Here is a 22,203-nt window from a genome sequence, read left to right as displayed (position 1 = left end):
GCTTTAACAAGCGAGCCCGAGCCCGAGCCTTTGCTTTACCAAGCGAGCCCGAGCCCGAGCCCAATACAGAGCTCGTTACCGAGCCCGAGCCCGAGCCCGAGCCCGAGCTACTGTGAAACGAGCCGAGCCGAGCTTTCCCAGGCTCGGGCTCGGCTCGGCTCGTTAACAGCCCTAATCAGTAGCAATGACTCGCTAATATCCATCCCTTAGCCCACCAAACTTCTCCTCTCCCGCAGTATCCCAGCAGCAGAACCGGATCTTCCTGCAATTGGCGTGGAAATCCCAGGGATGGACTTCAACAACAATAGCAGCTTCAGAGAAGCCAATAACTCAACCAAATTAAACGATAGTGATAATAACACTAGTAACAGTACTAGTAGTAATAAAGAAGAAGTAATATTTCTTGGTATATCATACACCTACATTCGTATTTCTTCTCAAATTCCCCGGTAAGATGCCTCTTGACGAAGGCAGTCTTCCCTGCTGCATATTAGCAGGTTACGGGGCTTCTTAAAAAGACAATTCCTTTTTGTCCGATCAATCAACCGCGGAGGGGGTGAAGAAACATTACCATATAGACCAAGGATCAAGAAAGAGTCAAGACAAAGAAGTTTTATTGCGTAAATAGATCAATGGAAAAAAGATGACAGTAGAGGAAGAAAAAATAAAGAAAAATAAATAAAAAGGAAAGAGAAAGAAAGAAGGGTCACCTGTCCCACCGTCCCCAACGATTAGGAGCTTGAAGCTAGGGTAATCCACCGTCTTCTGGTTCGGAAGCGCCTACAGCACACACGAAGGATATAAGAACTCAAGAAGAAGAAGAAGAGAGCATCGATCGGCAGCAAACCTAGGAATCCATGGGAAAGAGATGGCACGCACGCGATAATAAGGATTAAATCCCTCGTCCTGATCTGAGAGGGGGAGAGAGAGAGAGATTCCTAAAACCTAGAAAAAGAATGAAGTGGAAGAGAGAAGAACAGGAAAATACCATATTTGTTTCTGATCCTCTCCAAAGACTCGGAGGCTTCGAAGGATTCCAACGAGGGTGGGTGGAGGTTTTTCTTCTCTCCGAGCACGGGCTCAGCGCGCCGGGGGAGGGGAGGAGAGGCGCGAGGAGGTGAAAGAGGAGGACCGAGGCGTGGGAGGTAAATACGGTGCGGGCCTGGGCTTCAATCTAACGCCACCCTCTTAGCCATGACGCGACTCTCTCCGCCGTTAGATCCAATCCCGCTCTCGCCCAAAATTAAACTCCAGCCGTACAATATCTCGGAGAAATATTCCTGAATCCCGATGCGACGCGACCGGGCTGCAAGGCTCGCAGGATTATTTTAGCGACGTCGGCTGCAACAGGTGGGCCGGGCCGGTCCGGTAGGTACCCTACACGCGGAGATAGACCATGATCAAACTCGTGGGCTCCGTACCGTATGGGAAAGACTAGGATCTTGTTCTGGGCAATGATACTGGACCTTATCTTTCAGTAGCCCAACACTAAGCATGTCACCGATGACACTGCTTAACTTCCTCTTTATTCCATCAAAAAAGTCACTTACTCAGTGATTCTTTAACATCATACTGATGAGTAGACGAAAGTTAAGCATTTAGACGAGTCCAGGCAAACAATGCAGAACCATCCCATTCATAAAATTAACATGTTTTATCAACAATTCGGACATCACTTAACGTTGCACTTTGTTGTGACGGATGATATAGTTGTCCTTTCATCTCTGAAACAAAATGCATATATTGGCTGAATAAGATGATCTTGATATAGTCTATTGGACATGTTTCTTTCTTTTTTTTGTTAGTTTGATAAAATTTCTTTATTCGCATGTTTCGTTCCGTGTATATCTAAAATATTATGAGAGCGTGCTTGTATGCTAGAAAGATCTCATCGGGCTTATAAGATCTTTAGGCCAGGTTGCTTTCTGAAAAAAAATGGTCCGGAGAGACAATGCTACTAGGTATATAGCCTTAATTTTGAAGAATAAATAATCAATTGCGAAAGAAAATGATGTATCTTATTTCTGAAAAACTGAAGATTAGTAGTGCCATCATGAGGCTGTTCTGCTTAAACTGCTTTCCTTTATATAGGACTAAACACACATTCACGTGGATCCTTGTATACTCTTTTTATTTAAGTTCTGACATTTTTGTTAGGTTTGAAGTTTAAATTCATTCAAATCTAATCACAAATACTACCATTGGTAAATGGTCAGCTCCAATAAGGGTGTGCTGTGGTGTCTCCTATTCTATATGGGCTATAGGCCGGATATGTTCTGATACCATATCTAACCATTTATAATCTTAAAAAAAAAATACTAGTCAAAAAATATTTTTTTGATTTTTTTTTCTATTTAAATACTCAAAATCTTCGGTAAATAACACAGTTAATTCACATATTATTTTAACAATATTCATATTACAATATTATATTTAACTGCAATCCCAGGATTGCCGACCAAACCGAATCGTATCCATCAGATTCCGATGCGTTTAAAAGAAAAAAAATGTCGAACGGTCAGATCGGAATCAAGAATGTGCAACGGAAAGGTTGGCAAGCCAAAGCAAAAATAGTGGGTCAAAAGTCAAAACCGGCGTCTTACGTACCGAAATAGCCCTCTTTTTATCGAAACAAGGGAGGAAAAGCGGCCCACGGGTTTTGCCAAACAAGTACGACTGCCTTGGTTTGGTTGCCTCGACGGCTTGCTTCCCCGATGGCGCCTTCATCCGATTTCTCCGACGGGTATCCCCTTTATCAATCGACAATGCTTTTTCACTCATAGGAATCAGATCTCCTTCCCTACTCGAAATCTAATTAGATTACTTATCTCTCTGGTTTTAATTTTTTTAATGTTTGGGTGCTGAAGCGATGCTGCGGTGAGGAGACGGAGAAAGGGACCCCCTTTCATGCTATTGCTGCCTCTGATCTATGCTCCCGTTCTTCCCCTCAGTACCTTCTCTCTCCATAAACTTTTTTTTTTTTTGAAAACAAATTATTAACTGTTGGGTTTGGTTTTCTTGTTATTTGGAAATATTATTATTATTTTACATTTTGAGGTCAAAAATTTTGCAGTTCGAATTGGGTTGAGGCATAACCCGGTTTTGAGGGATCGGTTGTTTTACGGGGTCTTGGCAGGTGCTTTTGCTCACGGGACGTACTTGATGTATCCTTCCATCTTCCTTCCTTCATGTGCTATTATTTCGGGATCTGAAATTACTCCCCTTTGCCGTTGCTTGATGGAAATTATTTCTGCTGATGTCTCTTTTGTTTCTATTTTTATTTTTAGTAGTTTGATCTTGATTGCATGGAATCCGTGTTTGTTCTTCCCCAAATATTGTTTTGTCTGGTTTCATTGGCTGTGATAGATGTGCCTGCTTTGCCACCAAATTTTCTGATCCGTGGATTAAATTTTTATTTAGCCTATATATATATATATATATATATATATATATATATATATATATAATCTAAAATAGCAGAGCTAGTTTTTAGCTCGTTGTTTTGAAATCTGATTGGATTTCTGTTTCTGTCTTCTTTATCTCTTCTTATTGGTAGAACCAATGTAGTTGTTGTCCATGTGAATGGTTTGGATACAAGATCATGTTGTGGTTGCTAGGATCATGGTTAGATACTGAACTATTATTCCTCTGGCTGGCCATTTTAATGTTTGAGAATTCAGCGCCTGTCCGAGCAGAGTTGATTGCTGATTAATGATGCAGTCCTAGGATGATTAGTGATTGCAAAAATTTTGGTTAGGAACAATGTTACTGTTGGATTTAGAGTGATGTTAGCCACCAGCCTTTGTTATCTGTATGGGAAAGCATTATGAATAGATACATAATTCATCATGCACTGAGAACTTGTTACAATCAGCTCTAAACATGATGTCAACCACCCTTGATGAATCGGTGCCCAATTTTAAGCCAAAGCAACTGTAGGCAAAGAGCAGCTTTCTGTGATACATAAAACGAATTTCCATGTGCTACCATCTTAAAAAAAATCAGCAATTTACAATTTTAGTGCTTGGGAAAAAGTTTAGGGGTCTGATAAGTTGTGAGTTTAGGCTCATGAATGAAACATGCAATGGATCTAGTTTTTCTTTTTTAATTTAATATGCTTTTTTGGTGATACCCTATTGATTTCGATTCAAATCGGAAATCTAGGGTGTTTGGAGTGCATTTCACTTGCTATAATGGTTGAATTTATATTAGGCGTGGTGGATCCTCAGACCAAATCAATCCATTTTCCTGTGCTTCCTTCTTACCTATATTAGGCGCGATGTTCTCCTCTATTAATTTCTCAACATAAGTTTTTCACTTGAACCTGAACTTAATTTCTTGACACCTTAACTTCCTATTTTTGCTTTATGAATTGTTTTCCATGTCACTCAACCTAATTTGCACAAGTAACTGTTTATGATTTTTCAAAATAATCCTTATGGCATCTGTCTCTTCTGCACCATCTAATCTTGTGTATGTTTTAGTCCTTTTAGGAGTATCCTTGGCCTTCCTTTTTAATTTACACCATCAACATTTTAAGTTTTTTTTACTTTATATTTGCTCGCAGGCTTTATTATGTTGTTCATGGTTGTTTAGTTCATCCCATTTCTCAATCTTTTTCATCCTTATATATGCTGCTTCTAGACATCATGCTTTCACTTTCTTGTCTGATCTCGCTCACCTTAATAACCATTCACAATTTCCTTTTTGGTGTTTAGGTTGTGGGCTTCTTTTGGGGTGGGTTGGGTGATTTAGAGAGAGACCAATAAAGAAAATTTATGGGCGAGACCTAACAAGAAAGAAAACCCTTTTCCGAACACAATAAGAGAAAATCAGCTTCCTTTCTCAAGAAGAGTAGCTGACACATAATCTTATCTCATCCTTTCTATACGTGCTGATAATTCTTATATTGTGTTCTTCTTTGTTTGATAAAAGATATTAGGATTTGCATTTCCTGACTTATGATCTCCTTTTATGCAGCTAATATGCTGTTTGTCTCGTTCTGTTTTTTTCCTTTTACAATTGTTGCGAATTTATTACAGCTCTTGCCTCTATTCTGGCTGACTAACATATAAATTGTCACATACCTCAATTAGCACTTGTGAAAGAACTCGTACTTTCTAAATATCAATGGGAGGTTTCCTATGTGTAATTTTAACAGCGACTTCTTCAGCAGTTACTCATTGTTTGATTTGTGGCATTATGATTACTGGAGTAGTTAGTTGCTTGGCACTAGGTAATTTCTCAAGTAGATTTTAATTTTCCTCATGAGTTTAGACTTGTCTATCTCAAGCTTTTTTCTTTTTAAGTTAAAAACAAAACTTTCTAAATGTTAAAAATTCTATTCTATTATGTATATTGCATATGTATTCCTGTTCTTAAATTTGCCCTAGTCAATAGGGCACGTCGACTCATTGCTTTTCTGCTTATCCTTAATTTAGTTTCAGAACTGATCTATATGATATCGAGAGGAAGTGAAATACAGGAGCTGTTTTAAATGGCCGCCATTGGTGTTACCATTTGCAGATTCTTCTCTGCCTCGTGATTTTCCGGTAGTATGAGAAGTAGTTCTCACATGAGCTCTGGCTGTGATACTGTTTTCCCAGCGACTTGCTTTTTCTGTGGAATGTTTTAATTGTTTTTGTTTGATTGAAATAATGAAAGCATATACTTTTGGTCGGCGAGAAAGACGCTGTCACCAGTACAATAGCTCCAGTTTCAGTATGTTCTTTGTCCTTTCAGAAAAGAAAAATTTCTTTTCTTGCTCCCAATTTTGAGCACTTCATTCGGAAAATAGATTCATTCATATGGTGCTTTTAAATGTTCACTTGCAACAGAAAACACTTGCAGCAGGAATCTAGAGCTTGTTCCAAGCAAAATATTCTCTGGTAGAGCAAAAGTGAAATATGAGATCAAAGTAGTTAGATCGGCGGTGTTTCTCTCAGCAACAATATCTCCTTCTTGGTGATTCTCGGAGTGTATGCGCATGCCTGTTATATAGAGTTGTTGGTAGATTTCGATCCAAAAGATGGATCAGAGAGACATGTCTGCATCGAGATTAAGAAGTTTGGAAAACCAATCTATTAAGCGAGGAAGATCACCTGCGATTTGGCATTTATTTGCTAATAGCTAGTGCTGCAAATTACACCATGATTCTCCAGCTTTTCCTACCCTGCTTTTCAGATTCAGATTCTATAGCTGTTTGGGTTGCTGTTTAAAGCGGTTGTTAGCTCATTTGGGTTGCTTTAAAATTGTTGAAATAAAGTGTTGCTGTGCCCCTGCTATGGCGTTGATTGCTTGATGCCTCCCGCTTGGCACTCTTTCAAAGGTGTGTTCTGCAGTCTAACAGCCAAAGGCACTTCCCTCATAGTATCCGTACTATCTCCATGGAACTCCTTCCAATTAGCCAATCTCCCAAGTTCTAGCAGTAGCATTCATAGATATGATAGGTTGGTGCGGTAGACGTAAACAGACACGAGCAACGAGGGTGTAAAAGATGGGAACGCCTTGAGCAAGATTACATCGAGTAATGCGGAAATTGTATATTTTCTGTAAGTTATTGTCAATTCTAGCCTTTCTTTATGACATATTACTTGAGGTAAATAGCTGCATGAATTTTTAAGATAACAGCCGGTGCTCGTTATAACTTAATGGGAGCACTTGAAAACCGTTGCATTAATTGCTGTCTTTGAAGACAGCTGATCTAGAAGGCTTATTCGAATCCTTTCGAACGCAGGAGTTTTATAGTGTTTTAACAAAATATCACGCCTTCAGATCTAGATCAGGCGGCTAGGCGATATGAATAACACGTCCAACATAAAATAGATTAATATAACCTTTCAAGGCGCGAAAAGAACGACCTTCGAAACAAAGCATTATTTCTTCCTTCGTATATACATAGAATTTTTTTTTTATAAAAAAGAAAGAAAATAGAGGGGGCAGAGAGAGAGAATGTGTCGGCTTCTTCTTGTAATCGTAGTCGACGAATTTGCTTTACTCTAGTCAAATTAGTAGGCGGATCGGCGGGGTGGGAGATTGGAAGCAAGACGGGAGGCGATGGCGGAGTGATACATGACGTCGTGGAAGGTCTCCATCTCCATGGTCTTCATCCGTAACTCCCTCGCCTTTTCCTCCGTTAACGCCGCGAACCTCCGCGCCGGACGCCGCTTCCCCTCTTCCGCCTCGGCCTCCACCGGCGCCGGCCCACCGTCGTCTATGTAATCCGGCTCCGATGGCCACCCGAACAGTGGGGTCCACCAGGTGCCGCTGCTCCGACCGCGCCTCTCGGACCGCCTGTCGCCTCCGGTTGTGGCGCGAGCACGGATCACGGCCGGCCGGAAGGAGAGAACTAGACCAGATGCCATTTTGGATTGACCTCCACTTTTCGCCTTTTTCTTTTCTCGAATAAAATAAGAATACAGAGAGAGCGGAGGAGGAGGAGGAGGAGGAGCTTATAAAGTTGGGGAAGGGAAACGAGTGGATAAGCTTGGAGCGGGCAATGTGTACGTGGCGATGACCTAGAGGTGGGCTGGTCGAAACCCTTCTCGCTTTTTTTTTCTTTTCGCTTTTCAACATTCCGAACGTCGTTGTTTTCTGAGTTGGATCTCCTCCTGGCGGGCGAACGCTTTAAAAGTCTAATATACCCCTCTTCTTCGTTTATGATAATATTAGTTTATCTTGAGACCGTCTTGCCTTATCTGACAACGCGTATCGTGTAATTGAGATTTTTGTTTATCTTGAATACCGTAATAAATAAGAAAATTTTTAGTAAACCGAGATTTTTGTGATCTTTGATGATGTTTCACGACCAAAATATTTATATCTCATCTAACGCAGTACATTCAAGATTATCAACCATGGTTAAGTATTAATTTTGAGTTTCATTAGTTCAAACTTTATTTATAAAAATAAAAATAATAATTAAAAAATATTGGCCAATTTGAATAATTTTGTGCCAATCTATATATTGGATTTTTCAGTTTACATTAATCAAGATAATAGAGTTGCATATGTGTATTATAACATATTGGCCTAGCGTGATAATCTTTACTCTTCTCTGAACTCGGCTGAGATAAAAATCTAACTTAAAAATTTTGGTTGAGACAGTATTTCGGAATTCTTTCGTAGTTAACTACCAAGATTAGACAGAACGGGTTGTGCAGTTGGGCAAGACTTGATTACTCTCGACGATCCCTTTTATAGGGAGGGGTAGTTTCGTCTTTTAAGGATATTTTATCGTACGGGATTTTAGGATATTTTGGCCTACCGCGTTCTGCCAGAAGAGCGGCATTTCCACGCGCCTTTGCTTCTTTGTTGGGTCCAGGATCGATTTGGAAACGCGTCCATATTCGTGCCGCTGGCGGCTTCCATCCGACTCCCATGCAGCCTGCGGAAGAAAGCGTCAACGGCTCATCCACGATCGTTTCATCTCCCTGCACGTGCCCGTCGCCCTCCCTTTGGACTGCCGCTGAGATGGTGACCAGACCAAAACCACACATGTTGTTGTTATAATTATTTTTTTTTAATAAATTGAAGGAATAAATTCAGACCGTAACAAAATATATAATAATTATATATTTTGTTACGGTCTGAATTTATTCCTTCAATTTATTAACAAAAAAATAATTATAACAACAACAACAATAATAATATAACATTCTGTTATGCTGCTGAATCCATCCTTCCAATTCATTATTTCTATCTTGTAGATAAAATATATTGGAGTTACAAATGGATGGTTGTGATGGTTTGATAAATACAATACAATAGATTGGACTCTTGTGGCACATATGTTGATTACCGAACCATTTTATGTGAGACCTCTCGGCAAAGTATGTTAGATAAGCAACCGGCTTGGTCCTTCTCTGTCATCAAACAGGAGTGAATGCAAGTAAAATGCAAGAGAATGAGAGTTATTAAAGGGATGCCTTTATTTGTGGGGTGCATCAGCTGTCTACATTGCCTGGGAAGGAAAAAAATCTAGATTGAATTATAGGTAGGCTAGACATTCTATTAGCAAGGTACAAGAAAGATTACTTAGACTTCTAGCCCTCAAGAAAGATTTATGTATAAAGAGATTAAGAAGCACTTAGATCATCCTAGTCAAACTCCAGTTGCATCAACATATTTTGCTCATGTGACTCAATAAAAGTGTTTCACACTTCCTACACGTCTTATGAACCTTCATTATAAAACATCTGCAATAGGTTGCCATTGATAGAGAAGATGGCACAAAATATTAGTAAAATATGTTCTAATTTAGATTCAAATTGCCTTCGTATCAAATAAATACTCTCAAATAATAAGATAAATATATAATAATAATAAATTTTATACTTTATTAAAAAGATAATATCATCAAATGATTTTAGAAAGGGAGCTTATCTTTTCTTCTCTTGTCCCCTAACCCTGTGCTCTGATTTTCCATTTTGACACCCAATCTCTATTATCTCTCATACTTGATCTCTGATTCTGATGTTACCCTTCCAATTTTTGCCGCCATCTATCTCTCCCTTGCCCTCAACCTTCACCGGAGAAGCTCTAATTGCTTAATCTCCGCCTCCGTCAATGCAGTCGTGCCCTTGGATCCATCGTTGCCCAGAAGAAGGAAGAAAATATGGTAGATGCTAGAAGCCTAGTTACCAAAATTAAATTGAAGAGCGACCCTGTCAAAGCTCCGGTGGTTGGACAAGAATACAACTATATTTTTAAGCATTATACTGAAATAGTCCCAAATTCACTTCTCACTGATGGAGTGGCATGTAGCTTTACTAAAGCTCAGAGGTTTAAATCCACCTTTCAACTCATTCTAGGTGTAATTTTAAATGTCTGGTTAGCTTGGATTTGGACCATCCGGATCGCCTGAATCAGAGGGTTCGAGTCTCCAAAATGGGAGCTTCCGAATCAATATCATCAGTTCGGTGTAAATTGGACGGCTTTTTAAAGCCGGACCTCTCAAACCGACATCATCTCAGTTTCGTTCGAATCCACTTGACCCTGAGGGTGACGTGGAGGTGTGCACGAGCGCCTACAAGTATTTTATCCACCCAGCATTACACGAATCTCAAAGTTGCTCCAATGCGCCGTGCCGCTTTAAGCCTTCGTTCCGTGAAAGAAAATATCTATTTGGACGAAGAGTTGGCGGCAACCAGATCACGAGACCGTTTTCTTGCCGTTCCACTCGTCGAGTTTCTGAGCCGTTTGTTGTTTGATCAACCGACATGATGGACTGTCCGAGAGTTCGAAATGCTGCCCACCGTATTCTTCTGGAGTGCTGTACAAAAGAAAACCGATTTCGTGGCGTTTAACAACGCCCTGATGCTTCCACATTTGGGGTCCGTTTGGGAGTTTCCTGCGTGATCTTGCGTCCCAGGCTTTGAGCGGCAGGGAGGAAGCGGGAGAACAGGAGAGCAAAGTCCTGACATCCGCGTTCGCACTTCCTCTCCCTCATGCATGCATCCCTGTTTCCTTCATACGACCCTCCGACCCCGGTTGATCCTGACGGGGTTTAAGCCTAACAGGTTGCAGGAATCAGAGGGAGAGCGGGCGTAAGAGGGAAAGAAAAGAAATGAGAGGGAGGAGGATCGGGGAGTCACAGAGATCTGTACTTCTTCCGTGGAATTCGAATTCGGGATGGTGGATTGATATGGGTCGGCCATGTTCAGATGAATCGTCCAGTCCACAAATCCAGCTAAAATTCAATCGACTAAAACAAAAGAAGAAGATGAAATCTCTCTATATTGTGTTCACTATTACAACAAGCGCATCAATATATGGTCTAACAATATAGCTGATAAGGAAAGTGTATCAAGATTAATAAAAAGAATATCAATCATATTTACTAGTACACTAACAACGCCCCTCAAACTTAAGATAGTCTTGGAGGATTGAATGGGCGTCACCTGCTGTCCCCGACATCTACTGCGCCTGCATCGTCTTCGTTGACATCTCCGCCAAAGTGAGCGGTGGCTTCCCTTTCTTCAATCAAGACTATCCACAACGAGGTCCAACTTCCTGGCCAACTGTCAGTAGGATTGGATCCCATCTTTGTTGTCGTTCCCATCGTCGGATCTGGTCAGGCTCTACAACGCCATATTCGATTCTCGCTTGATCTCTGGATCAGGTGGTCGTTCTTCAATGGCTACCTTCTTCCCCCGTCTCTAAGATGAGAACGAGCACCATCGCTCGCGGCCTTCTCCCAAATCCAAGTTCCACCACTCGCGGCTTTCGTTGATGCCATCATGCCAGTCATCTGCATTCTCTTTCCGACGTATTTTTTCATCCTTCAGCCTCTTTCTGCTGCTTCTCTCAGAAGCAGCGCCCACAGCCATCGCCCCTCTCCCCGGCCTTCTCTTATCTTGTTCTCGATGCCTACAACCTCCGAGCAGAGGAGCGCCTTTTTAGAGGCTGCCTTGATTCGAGTGACTTTGGAGCATCAACCTTTGCCCTGTGAGTGGTTGGACAGGGAAGGTAAGCCGATAAGGTGAGATCCTCTTGATTTTACTAGTCCAGCGAGCCCTACTCCGATGAGCCTTGCACCATCGGCCTTTGCCCTCTGCCTCGACCTCTAGGACATCGTCCTCGACTTTTCTTCTCACCGCGGTCGTTGGCCTCCATTAGGGCTAGGATCCTAGCCCTTGCGAAGGAGGAGGGTTGGATCGAATCGGATTACTACCATCTTAAGTGGATTCAAAAGAAGGATCCAACTCAGATCGACTTAACTGCTCGATTCAAAAGAAAGATCTGACCCGGATCAGCTGACACATCAGCTACTACATCATCTTCCTCATCAACTGCCAGGCCAGCTAAAACAGCAGTCTTAGCTGCCACATCATCTTCCGCGTTAACTGCCTGGCCACCTTAAATAATAATCTAGCTTCTTAAAATGCAAAATTACTAATCAAACTTTTGTACTCAAAATTTATTAAAATGCTATTTTCAATTGATAATATAGCTAATTTATTTATTTTTTTTTGACATAGTTAACTCTAAATAAAATTTTATCAATTTTAATTTTGAAAAACTTCTTTCGAACTTCGTATATAAATATATAAGTCTCGTTTCAGCAAAAGTGGCATCTCTGCTCGTGATCTTATTTGCATATCTCTAATTAGTTTGCACAAACAAAAATTATTTTATAAATTTACGGAAAAACAAAAAAATAAATTGTACAAAAATATTAAAAAATAAAAAAAAATATTCTCAAGTTTCGAAGGAATTGTATTTTTCAATTTAATAAAAAACCAAAAAAAAAAAAACTAAAGGCAAGAAAGACCGAACCAAAGTCTGTTCTTTGGCCAACCAACCCTGTTTCTTGTATACAGGGGGCATGCATGTTTTACATATGCACAAACGACCATAAGATTTAATCAGGAGGAATCGGTGCAAAATGACCAAGAGGGCAAACCTCGATTTTCCGTTTCAAATTTCTATATTGCAACAATGACATGACAACAACAATAACGCTACATGAGCTAATTCTCTAGGCTTACAAGCATGCGGGGAACTATTAAACATGCATACCATTCCAAATTTCTACATTGCAATAATGTCTCAGGGCTTTAGGTTGGAAAATAGGCATGAACAATTAAACAATGAACATGGAAACCATATAAGAAATGAAACTTACCTTCACCTGTCCAACAAATTTAATTTAGAAATTGTAATTTTTGTACGTCCCACCAAAACCATAGATCCATTGCGGTATATCAATACACATTGTATTTCGGTTTTCGGGAGATAAACGAAACTCAATCATTTTCTGTATGTCCCACAAAAGGCATCTACAGAGGCCCGAACCGAACAATGCTGTAAGAAAAAAAAAAAAGAAAAAAAAAAGACAATTGAAGAATCTAGAGCAACAATGACATCATCGATCAGGAAACCCAAACCAAAAACACCACCAGATCTATGAGTCTAACTCAGCACCCGTGGAACCATCGATGACGGAGAGATCCGACAAAAAGCGCGATGGAGGAGGCGAAGACAGCGATGGCGAGAGGAGAACCCACCTCACCGGAGGTGGAGGTGGAGGTGGGGCTCGGGGCAGAAGCGTTGGCCGCGGCCGCTCCGCCGGCGAGGAAAAAGAACACAGCGACCACGACCATAAGCAAGGCAATGAGAATGCTGGATCGGATGACCTCCATTTCCTTCTGGTGTTGAGAACTCGAGATATCTCTAGAATAAATATTAGAGTTTTGCCCGGATCTTTAGGCCTTGCGAGTTGCGGCTGAGGCCGATGCTGGACTCAAGGCCCTAAGGAAGGGGAGAGGGATTCAGCTCGGGCCTTCTTTAGGCCAGGGCCTTAAGCGATCTCCTCATTCACCTAAAAATTGGGCCGGCTCGTAGTAGTTGCAACATGATATTATATTAAAATAAAGAAAGAAGATGAAATCTCTATGTTTTGTATTCATAGTTACAACAGTATTAACATTAATATATAGTCTAATAATATTGTTAAAATAAAAAATAAAATTTCTGTATATTGTATTTACTGTTATAATTATACATATATTAATATGCATGTAATCTAACAATATAACTAATGAGAAAGTATTAAAATTAATTAAAAAAAATCAATCATGGTTTGGCTGGTATAGCAGTAATGTTCAAATTTGATTACTCAAGCACGGCCGCGGAGGCCAGATTAGTCCTTTAGCCCATCTTTTCGAAAGATGACAGCGGTGGCGCGAGGGTCGGCGTGCACGACCGCGAAGGTCGGACAGGTGTTCGTCGCGGCCATAAACTAGCTCCCCTTCGTCAACCAAAAACAGGAGAGAGACCGAAACAGACGAGAGACAGGGGGCGAGAGAGAGAGAGAGAGAGGAGAAGCTTCTTTCTCTTGCCTCTCTTATGGCGAATTCTTGACGAGGGGCACATCTCTTGCGTTCTTCACCCCTATATAACAAGTCTCCTGGAACCGAGTTTCTTTGTCCTAGACATACACCGATCCATATAGGAGCGAGTAGGGATTATTTAGTGGCTCATGGAGGGGAGAATTCGTTTTTTTTTTTTTTTTTTTTTTTTTTTGCGGCCATGATATGAGGTCTTTGGAATGGGTGAAAGAGGAGTTTTGAAGTAGGGAGATAGATAGTGAGCTAGAGAGATAGAGAGATAGAGAGAAAGGGCAGGGAGATGGAGGCGGCGAGGAGGAAAAGGAAGGTTTTAAAGGCAATGTGCGGCTATGAGGCGAAGGAGGAGCAGCAGGATTTGGCGAGGGATGAGAGCCATTACAGCATATCGAGCAGCATCCTGCCGCCCCTCGGAGCCAGGAGCCATCACCGCAGGGCCAAGCTCCGGAGGTTTATTATATCCCCTTACGATCGAAGATATCGGTAAACTCCTTCTTTCCTTTTTTATTATTTCTTTCCTTTTCTTTTCCTTTTTCCTGTTTTGGAATTTTTTTGTTTAATTTTAATTTTTTTATGAGCATGGAAATGTTACATATTTACTTGTTCTTTTCTTTTCATAAATCATTAGGTTGGCTGGTTTATTTTTTTTTAAAAAATAAATATTTACATAGAAATAAGAAAGATTACGATACATAATTATGGGTTATTTCCTCTCAACTTAATTTCCTTTTGTATTTTCTTTTTTTTTTCCCCATTGCGTGGTGGTTTCTCTCTGGTATGGTTCGCTTCAATCTCTCTTTGAATGAAGCTGAAGGGTCTCCCATCTATTCCTCTAAAAATAAAAACAAAAGTAAAAAACTTTTGTCACGTTTTTTAAGAAAAGTTTTCAGAATAGATAAGGGCAATTGTAATGGAAATTTTGTTGATTTGTGCTATTCTTTCCCATCATCTCTACCTTTCTTTTTCTCTATTGCTTGCGTGCTATGGAACTATTTTGTTTGATTTTTGATTGTTTCATGCAGTAGATACCAGCTATTTGATTTGATATCTTACAAATTAAGCAGAGAGGACATGGCTGATAAATATCTGAAAAGACCTAGTTTCTTGTTTTGAATTTGATGTTAAGCATAGATTATCAGTAAGGATCCGTGCGGGCATGTGTTTAGTCTCATATCAGTTATTTGCTGGATAGATCTTAGGTACTTATACAGTATCAAGAAACCTAAGTAATATCTTCCGGCTAGCCATTTTGGATAAGATCTTGGGTTGTTACAAATGGTATCAGAGCCGACCTGTTTCATAGCCTATGTGGACTAGGGGACACTACAACACGGATCCATTGGGGCTGACCACGGGCCGATCGTGGTGTTTGTGATTAGATTTGAATAGATTTGAACCCTTAGCCTAATAAGGACGTCAGGGCTTAAACGAAGGGAGTATGTGAGGATCCGTACGGACGTATGTTTAATCCTACATCGGTTATTTGCTGGGTAGATTTTGGGTACTTATATAGGACCAAGGAATCCAAATAATATCTTCCGGCTAGCCATTTTGGGTGAGGTTCTGGGTTGTTACATTATCATACTTTTCTTTCCTTTCCTTCTTAATTACTTTTTTTTTATCAATGTGAGCTTTCTTTTTTTTATTTGGAGAATATTATGGTTTTCGTGTGAGAATTTGAGAAAGAGAAATATCTATTATGTTTCTTCTCTTTAATCTACCTCTGTTTATTTACTTTAAAATTTGGTTTAATTTGCTATTCATTGTTTTAGTAGTGCAATACCGCCTGCTATTTGATGTTGGAATAACAATATGCTGACAAGCGAGATGATGCTGACATGGTAGTGATAATGGTTTTTGCAGAGCTTGGGAGTATTTTCTAGTTGTTTTAGTGGCATATACCGCTTGGGTCTCTCCATTTGAATTTGGTTTCATTGAAAAGGCATCTGGAGCTCTAGCTACAGCAGACAATGTTGTTAATGGATTCTTTGCTATTGATATTCTCTTGACATTCTTTGTAGCCTATCTTGATAGAGCTACATATCTTCTTATAGACAACCCAGAGCAGATTGCTTGGAGATACATAACCAGCTGGTTTATTCTGGATGTTATTTCTACTATCCCTTCAGAACTTGTTTGGAAAATTCTTCCTTCAAACCTTCATTCTTATGGATTGTTCAACATGCTTCGGCTTTGGCGCCTTCGCAGAGTCAGTGCACTTTTTGCTCAGTAAGAATTTTTTTTTTGTTCTCGAGTAACTGATTACTAGTTTAATTCGTTTGAATGCTGGCACAGGTGTCCAGACTGGTCCGAGGGTGGGGAGCTGGGGATCTGGGATCTTTTTATCCCTCTCTTTTTTTTTTATTTCTCTCTGTACTTATCATTTCAAAGTTGATCTCCACCACCTTTGCTCAAAAGATAATATGCTACAAGAGCAATATATCTCCTTCTTAATCTTTCAAAACAGAATGTTCTTTCCAGATGCAGTTAAAATTCTTGCAAGCTTTGCCTTTTGTATTTAGAAGTATTGTTGAATGCATGAACACGATGCTTTCAAATCTCAGTCAGTCTATACGGCTCATATATTAACTTTCCAATTAATACTTGCCTTACTTGTAATATGAATGATCACTTTTCTACCATTATGTGCGAGCTCGATCATGTGACTAGCTGAATCTTGCATTTCTTATTTGACAGACTGGAGAAAGATAGGAACTTTAACTACTTTATGGTCCGATGTGCAAAGCTTGCTTGTGTAAGCATCTTCACCAGCAGAGTGGCCTTTTCTTCATATGTTTGAAGCTTTCAGCCTTAACTGGCTTAATCATATTTGAACGTCTGTATAGGTGACTGTATTTGCGGTCCATTGTGCCGGATGCTTCTTTTATCTTATTGCAGCAAGGTACCCTGACCCTAACAAGACATGGATTGGTGCTTCTTTCCCAGACTTCCATGATAAAAGCGTGTGGATGCGATATGTGATCTCAATGTACTGGTCCATGACCACTGTTACAACTGTTGGATATGGAGACCTTCATCCTCAGAATACAAGGGAGATGCTTTTTGATATCTTTTACATGTTCTTCAACCTTGGATTGACATCATACTTGGTTGGAAATATGACCAATTTAGTTGTCCATGGGACTAGCCGAACTAGAAAGTTTGTGAGTTGTTCTTACTCAGAACATAGACGTGCTTTTATAAGCACATATTGATGATCGCCTAGAAATTTCTGTTCACTAAACTTTCGATGTTGTGTTTCTCAAACTGCAGAGAGATACACTTCAGGCTGCTTCTGGATTTGCGCAAAGAAACCAACTTCCGGTTCGACTGCAAGATCAGATGGTTGCACACTTGTGTTTAAAGTTCAGGACAGACTCAGAGGGTCTTCAACAGCAAGAGACTCTTGATGCTCTTCCTAAAGCCATCAGGTCTAGCATTGCTCATTTCCTGTTTTACTCCCTTGTTCAAAACGTCTACCTGTTCCGAGGTGTTTCAAGTGATCTGCTTTTCCAACTGGTAAGTATATTGTCCCAACTGCATCCACTATAGTACTGCTTTACTTTATCTCTGTTCTTGCCATCTCACTTGAGTAAAATGTTGGAAGGTTTCTGAGATGAAGGCTGAGTATTTCCCTCCCAGGGAAGACGTAATCTTGCAGAATGAAGCACCAACAGACTTCTACATACTGATGAATGGCAGTGTGGTACATGCAAATGTTTTGCTAAAAGAATGTTGTAGCATAATATTCAGATTTTGTTTCTCTAACTGGGGTTACAATTCATGTGCATGACAAGCAAGGAAATTTATGTAATTCTCTGAACAATATCTGTGTATACTTGCATTCCCTCATATTGATGCATCGGTGTTTTCTTTCAGGATCTAATAGATTACAAGAATGGAATTGAACAGGCAAGTTTAAATTAGTTTGTCATTCATCAAATTCTTTAAATGTAAAGTTAACCCAACTAGAGAAATCAGTGCAGTAATTCAGAAAAAATAAATAAATAAATAAACTATTGGACTCTTTGCAGATTGTTCGAGAGGCAAAGACAGGTGATGTTGTGGGAGAAATTGGAGTACTTTGCTATAGACCCCAGAGATTCACTGTCCGCACCAAAAAATTGTGTCAGCTATTGCGTTTAAATCGAGCTACGTTCCTTAGCATTGTTCAGTCAAATGTCGGAGATGGAACAATTATTATGAACAATCTTATGCAGGTCCATGCTGTTTTATAAAAAGCAATGTTTCATTATTTTATTGTCTTTGATGATTGGAATAGAGGAAAAGGATTCGTGTAGCTGACCCCAACTAGTTTGGGATTAAGGCCTAGATGAGTCGGGTTGAGTTGAATACCATATCTTTGAAATTTGATGGTGAAAGCCAATAAATGCTTATCACCCATATTTTCACAAAAAGGCATTAAGAGCAGGTCATCTGTAGTCTCGTTCGCCATATTGATTGGTGGTTTCTGTTTCTGCTGCAGTACATGAAGGAGCAAAAGGACCCTGTCATGGAAGGAGTCCTAAGAGAGACAGAGAATATGCTTGCTCGTGGCCCCTCAAACTTGCCCCTTACTCTATGTTTTGCTGTAACTAGAGGAGATGATTTCCTATTGAGTCAGCTTCTGAGACGAGGCCTGGATCCAAATGAAGCAACTAACAATGGCCGCACTGCATTGGTTAGTGAATTTTTTTTTCTGACATCGGTAGTTTTCTGTGTTAACTAATTTTCACCTGTTAGCAAATACTAAATCAGACTCTTTTCTTTTTAACATCATGAATAGCACACAGCAGCAGCCAAAGGAAATGAGAATTGTGTTGCTCTCCTGCTGGATTACGGGGCAGATCCTAACAGCAGAGGTATGATTGTTGCATTTGTCAAACTCCTATACTGCATGCAACGCAAGTTGGATTCTAGGGACGCTGTTTTGATGGTTTCCTTATCAAAATCTATCATATACTTGTTTATGTTTGGTGCACACAGAATCGCACAAATTTCATCTCATATCTTTTGTGGTGTTTCTTAGTAGCGCACATTTGAAGATCGTCTTCCTTTGTCCCTTAACTCGGCAAATATCTCCATAATTCTCAGGATTTATAGACCTGCAATAAGTTGTACTTGTCAATTATATTAATTAAATAGTGCCTTCAGTTCATCATTCTCATTTTCCCAGTCTTTTAAAAACCACACTGCAAATTGATAGCCAATGAGATCTTCTGTGGAAAAGAATTGTGTCTTTTCAGTCTTTGTTCCCAAGAGAAAATTCTCAAACTTTCTTTATCGTAGAAATGATCATGATGCAAAATTTTGCTGTTTTTCTTGATCATTCTTTCCCATTTTCTGTCCTTATTCATTGGGGGCTTAAATTTGTGATTCCGAAATGGTCTTTTCTTTTTTTCCTGCATGAAAAATCAAATGTCTGGCTTCTGCTTCTTAAGCTACTCAGCACTGAACTTCAGTTCATCATCCTCATTATCTCAGTCTTTTAAAAACCACAATAAAAATTGATAGCCAATGAGATCTTCTGTAGAAAAGAATTCTCTGTTTTTTCAATCTTTGTTCCCAAGAGAAAATTCTCAAACTTTCTTTATCGTAGAAATGATCATGATGCAAAATTTTGCTGTTTTTCTTGATCATTCTTTCCCGTCTTCTGTCCTTATTCATTGGGGGCTTAAATTTGTGATTCCGAAATAGTCCTCTCTTTTTTTCCTGCATGAAAAATCAAATGTCTGGCTTCTGCTTCTTAAGCTACTCAGCACTGAACTTGTGATGTCAAACCGTCCCTGGCCGTTTAGTATCCTGTTAAAACGCTGTGCATGTCCTGGTAAATACGTTCGATAGAATAGTTGCTGTACGTCAAAGCCTGCTTATGTTTCATCTCTATCACCGTCATCCACAGATTTGGAAGGAAACGTTCCCCTTTGGGAGGCAATACTTGGAAAGCATGAAGCTGTGATCAGGTTGCTGATAGACAACGGTGCAGACATCTCAACTGGTGATGTTGCTCGGTTTGCATGCATGGCTGCCGAGCAGAATAGCTTGGAGCTTCTACAGGACATTGTGCGTTATGGCGGAGATGTGACACTAGCCAAGAACGACGGAGCTACCGCCCTCCACCATGCAGTCTGCGAAGGAAATCTCCAAATCGTCAGGTTCCTAATTGAACAAGGAGAGAGCATCGACAAACCAGACATCCATGGCTGGTCACCCAGGGATCTAGCCGACCAACAAGGCCATGAAGATATAAAAGCTCTGTTCCAAGCCACGAAAGGATGCGACAGCAAAACATCCAAAACACCTGCCGCCGCCGCTAGGATCAGCTCGCCGACTGTTCATTTAAATGCAAAATTCAAAAGCGACCCTTCGATGCCAGCCCCGAAATTTATGCAGGAAAGCTCGGGAGATGATCATAGACAGAGCAGCAGTTACTTCCACAACTCCCTGTTTGGGATCATGTCAGCGGCCCATGCTGGTAGGAGTAGCTGCCCTCTTCCAGCTGCACCCGCTACAAGGTATGTGGGGGGCTCTCGCGGCCCTCAGCACCACCATGCCCCTCCCAGGGTTACCATCAGCTGCCCGGAGAAGGGCGACGCTGCCCGAAAGCTGGTGCCCTTGCCAAGGTCACTAGATGAGCTTCTTAATATTGGTGCGAAAAAATTTGGAGTCTTGCCTGCTAAAGTCCTCACTAAAGATGGAGCTGAGATCGATAATGTAAACCTTATAAGAGATGGTGATCATCTTGTTCTAGTCGGTGATGATTGCAAAGGAGAAGATAAATACCCCAAAGATGGAGTGATTTGAGCACTCTCGTCCAAAAAAAAAAAAAAAAAAAAGAAGGAATCTTATACTTCATTTCTCTCTCTTTCTCAAGTCATATCGTTAAAAAATTACATGGAGCTTGTTGGAATCTACGCGGGATCATGTGCGGTTATTACTGGATTTGATCGTTCCGTCAATGGATTCCTTACAGCAGAACCATCAAATCCATTTGTACGTCCTCAATCTTCCGGGCTCGAAATCCAACGTCGTTCCCCCACGCCTCACTCTCTGCCAGTTTTGCTGCCCTCGAGATCAATGGAACCCGTGTCGCCAACTCCGACCCCACCTCTCTCCCTCCGTCGTGACCGCCTCCATCGCGATGCCACCAAGGTCACGTACGTCAGCACCGAGGGTGTCCGCCTCACCGTCGTCAGAGGGCGAGGACGACGAAGACGTTTGCAAGAAGATGACAGCGGAGCGGTGCGTTCGGGTCTCTTTTTTTTTTTAATCCGTTATAGCTCCACGTGGTGGGCTCCTATAGGCCCGGTCTATAACTAAGTTGGTAGGCCGGCTCTAGAGTATGATTTTTTTTTTTTTTTTTTTTGGTACATTAGTATATTTTCTCGATGGGAAGCGCATGGCCAGCGTTGTCGTAGGCAAAAGTCCAGCCACCGAACGGCTAGAAATTCTTGTCCATGAAGACAAAGCCTATGCAAATCATTCTGTCGATCTAAAAGCTATCATGGTTAATGGCGTTAATGGCTAAAATGTGGGGGGGACAAGGGTTTGTTTGCCGAGTACATGCACCCATCTGCAGTTAGGCAAATTAGTAGAAACTTTCATTTGAACATTTGAAATTTACTAGAGATTGAATGGATATGATGACATACATTAGAGAGATGGAAAGAGATATAATTAATTAAAAATAAACATCCAAGAAACAATTAAGTAATTATTTGTTTGATAATTACATGGACATTCTATTAGAATTTTATTTATGATGTCTAGCAAACAAAAAAAATATCTGCAATTTGGATAAAAATGGGTAAAACCATGAGTTCAACTTCCTCTTTTTAAATTATAGATACTCTTGTTATCTGATATTCTTTATCTTAATTTAATGCCATGAAATAGATAAATAAATAAATGTCCATGAAAAATAAATTTATCAGGAAAAGAATTTAGACATGCAACAAAAAAGAGTCTGGCTTGGACATTTCATTGGCATGCTTTAAAAATCACCCTCTCCTCCTTCCCTTAATTAGTATTTCTTTACTTTCCCCCAAAATAGTATTTCTTTATGAAACCCAACTCAATTATAATGATCTCCATTCTTGAGTTCTTATCAAATAAATGTACTTATGACTTGATAACTACAATTAGCGAACCTGACAGTTGCAATTAATATGTCTAGCTTTTTTGGAAGTCGGCAAATGCAAACTTTTTATCCCCCTCTTTTTCTTGTTTTTCATAACTAGTTGCATAGTCTCTTACTGGCTTTCAAATGAGGAAAATAAAAGCACAAATTATTCTTCTTTTGACAACCAAAAAGAATATTTGTTTTGTCTTTCTCTTCTATTAATTTTCTAGC

At 40.2% G+C, this 22,203-nt stretch overlaps 2 protein-coding genes and 1 long non-coding RNA gene across 4 annotated transcripts; 2 read left to right on the top strand and 1 right to left on the bottom strand.

Annotated features, from left to right (window-relative positions):
• Positions 1-182: 182 nt before the first annotated feature.
• Positions 183-1,153, bottom strand: LOC103703980. Of its 2 annotated transcripts, none has more exons than XR_003385075.2 (4): positions 989-1,153; positions 711-847; positions 424-525; positions 183-311 (listed from the first exon to the last, which is right to left on the bottom strand). It is a non-coding gene; the product is annotated as an uncharacterized LOC103703980 (long non-coding RNA). The 2 variants fall into 2 exon arrangements; XR_603534.4 differs by having other exon boundaries at positions 711-780; positions 989-1,151.
• Positions 1,154-2,638: 1,485 nt separating this feature from the next.
• LOC103703984 lies at positions 2,639-5,771 on the top strand. Its single transcript, XM_008787101.4, has 4 exons — positions 2,639-2,743; positions 2,868-2,950; positions 3,074-3,164; positions 5,448-5,771. Exons 1-4 carry the CDS (start codon positions 2,715-2,717, stop codon positions 5,476-5,478), a joined length of 234 nt encoding a protein of 77 aa, XP_008785323.1. The 5' UTR covers positions 2,639-2,714; the 3' UTR covers positions 5,479-5,771.
• A 6,685-nt stretch (positions 5,772-12,456) lies between these two features.
• Positions 12,457-20,686, top strand: LOC103705466 (potassium channel AKT1-like). Its single transcript, XM_017841834.3, has 11 exons — positions 12,457-14,333; positions 15,714-16,079; positions 16,548-16,605; positions 16,697-17,014; positions 17,124-17,369; positions 17,458-17,556; positions 17,730-17,762; positions 17,885-18,070; positions 18,337-18,531; positions 18,637-18,712; positions 19,753-20,686. The coding sequence occupies exons 1-11, from the start codon at positions 14,134-14,136 to the stop codon at positions 20,652-20,654; spliced, it is 2,679 nt and encodes an 892-aa protein (XP_017697323.2). The 5' UTR covers positions 12,457-14,133; the 3' UTR covers positions 20,655-20,686.
• The last annotated feature ends 1,517 nt before the right edge of the window (positions 20,687-22,203 follow it).

The sequence above is a fragment of the Phoenix dactylifera genome, chromosome 9, assembly GCF_009389715.1.
Source record: "Phoenix dactylifera cultivar Barhee BC4 chromosome 9, palm_55x_up_171113_PBpolish2nd_filt_p, whole genome shotgun sequence".
NCBI lineage: Eukaryota > Viridiplantae > Streptophyta > Magnoliopsida > Arecales > Arecaceae > Phoenix > Phoenix dactylifera.
Note: the sequence above shows the minus strand (reverse complement) of the source record. Positions and strands in the feature narration are given on the sequence as shown.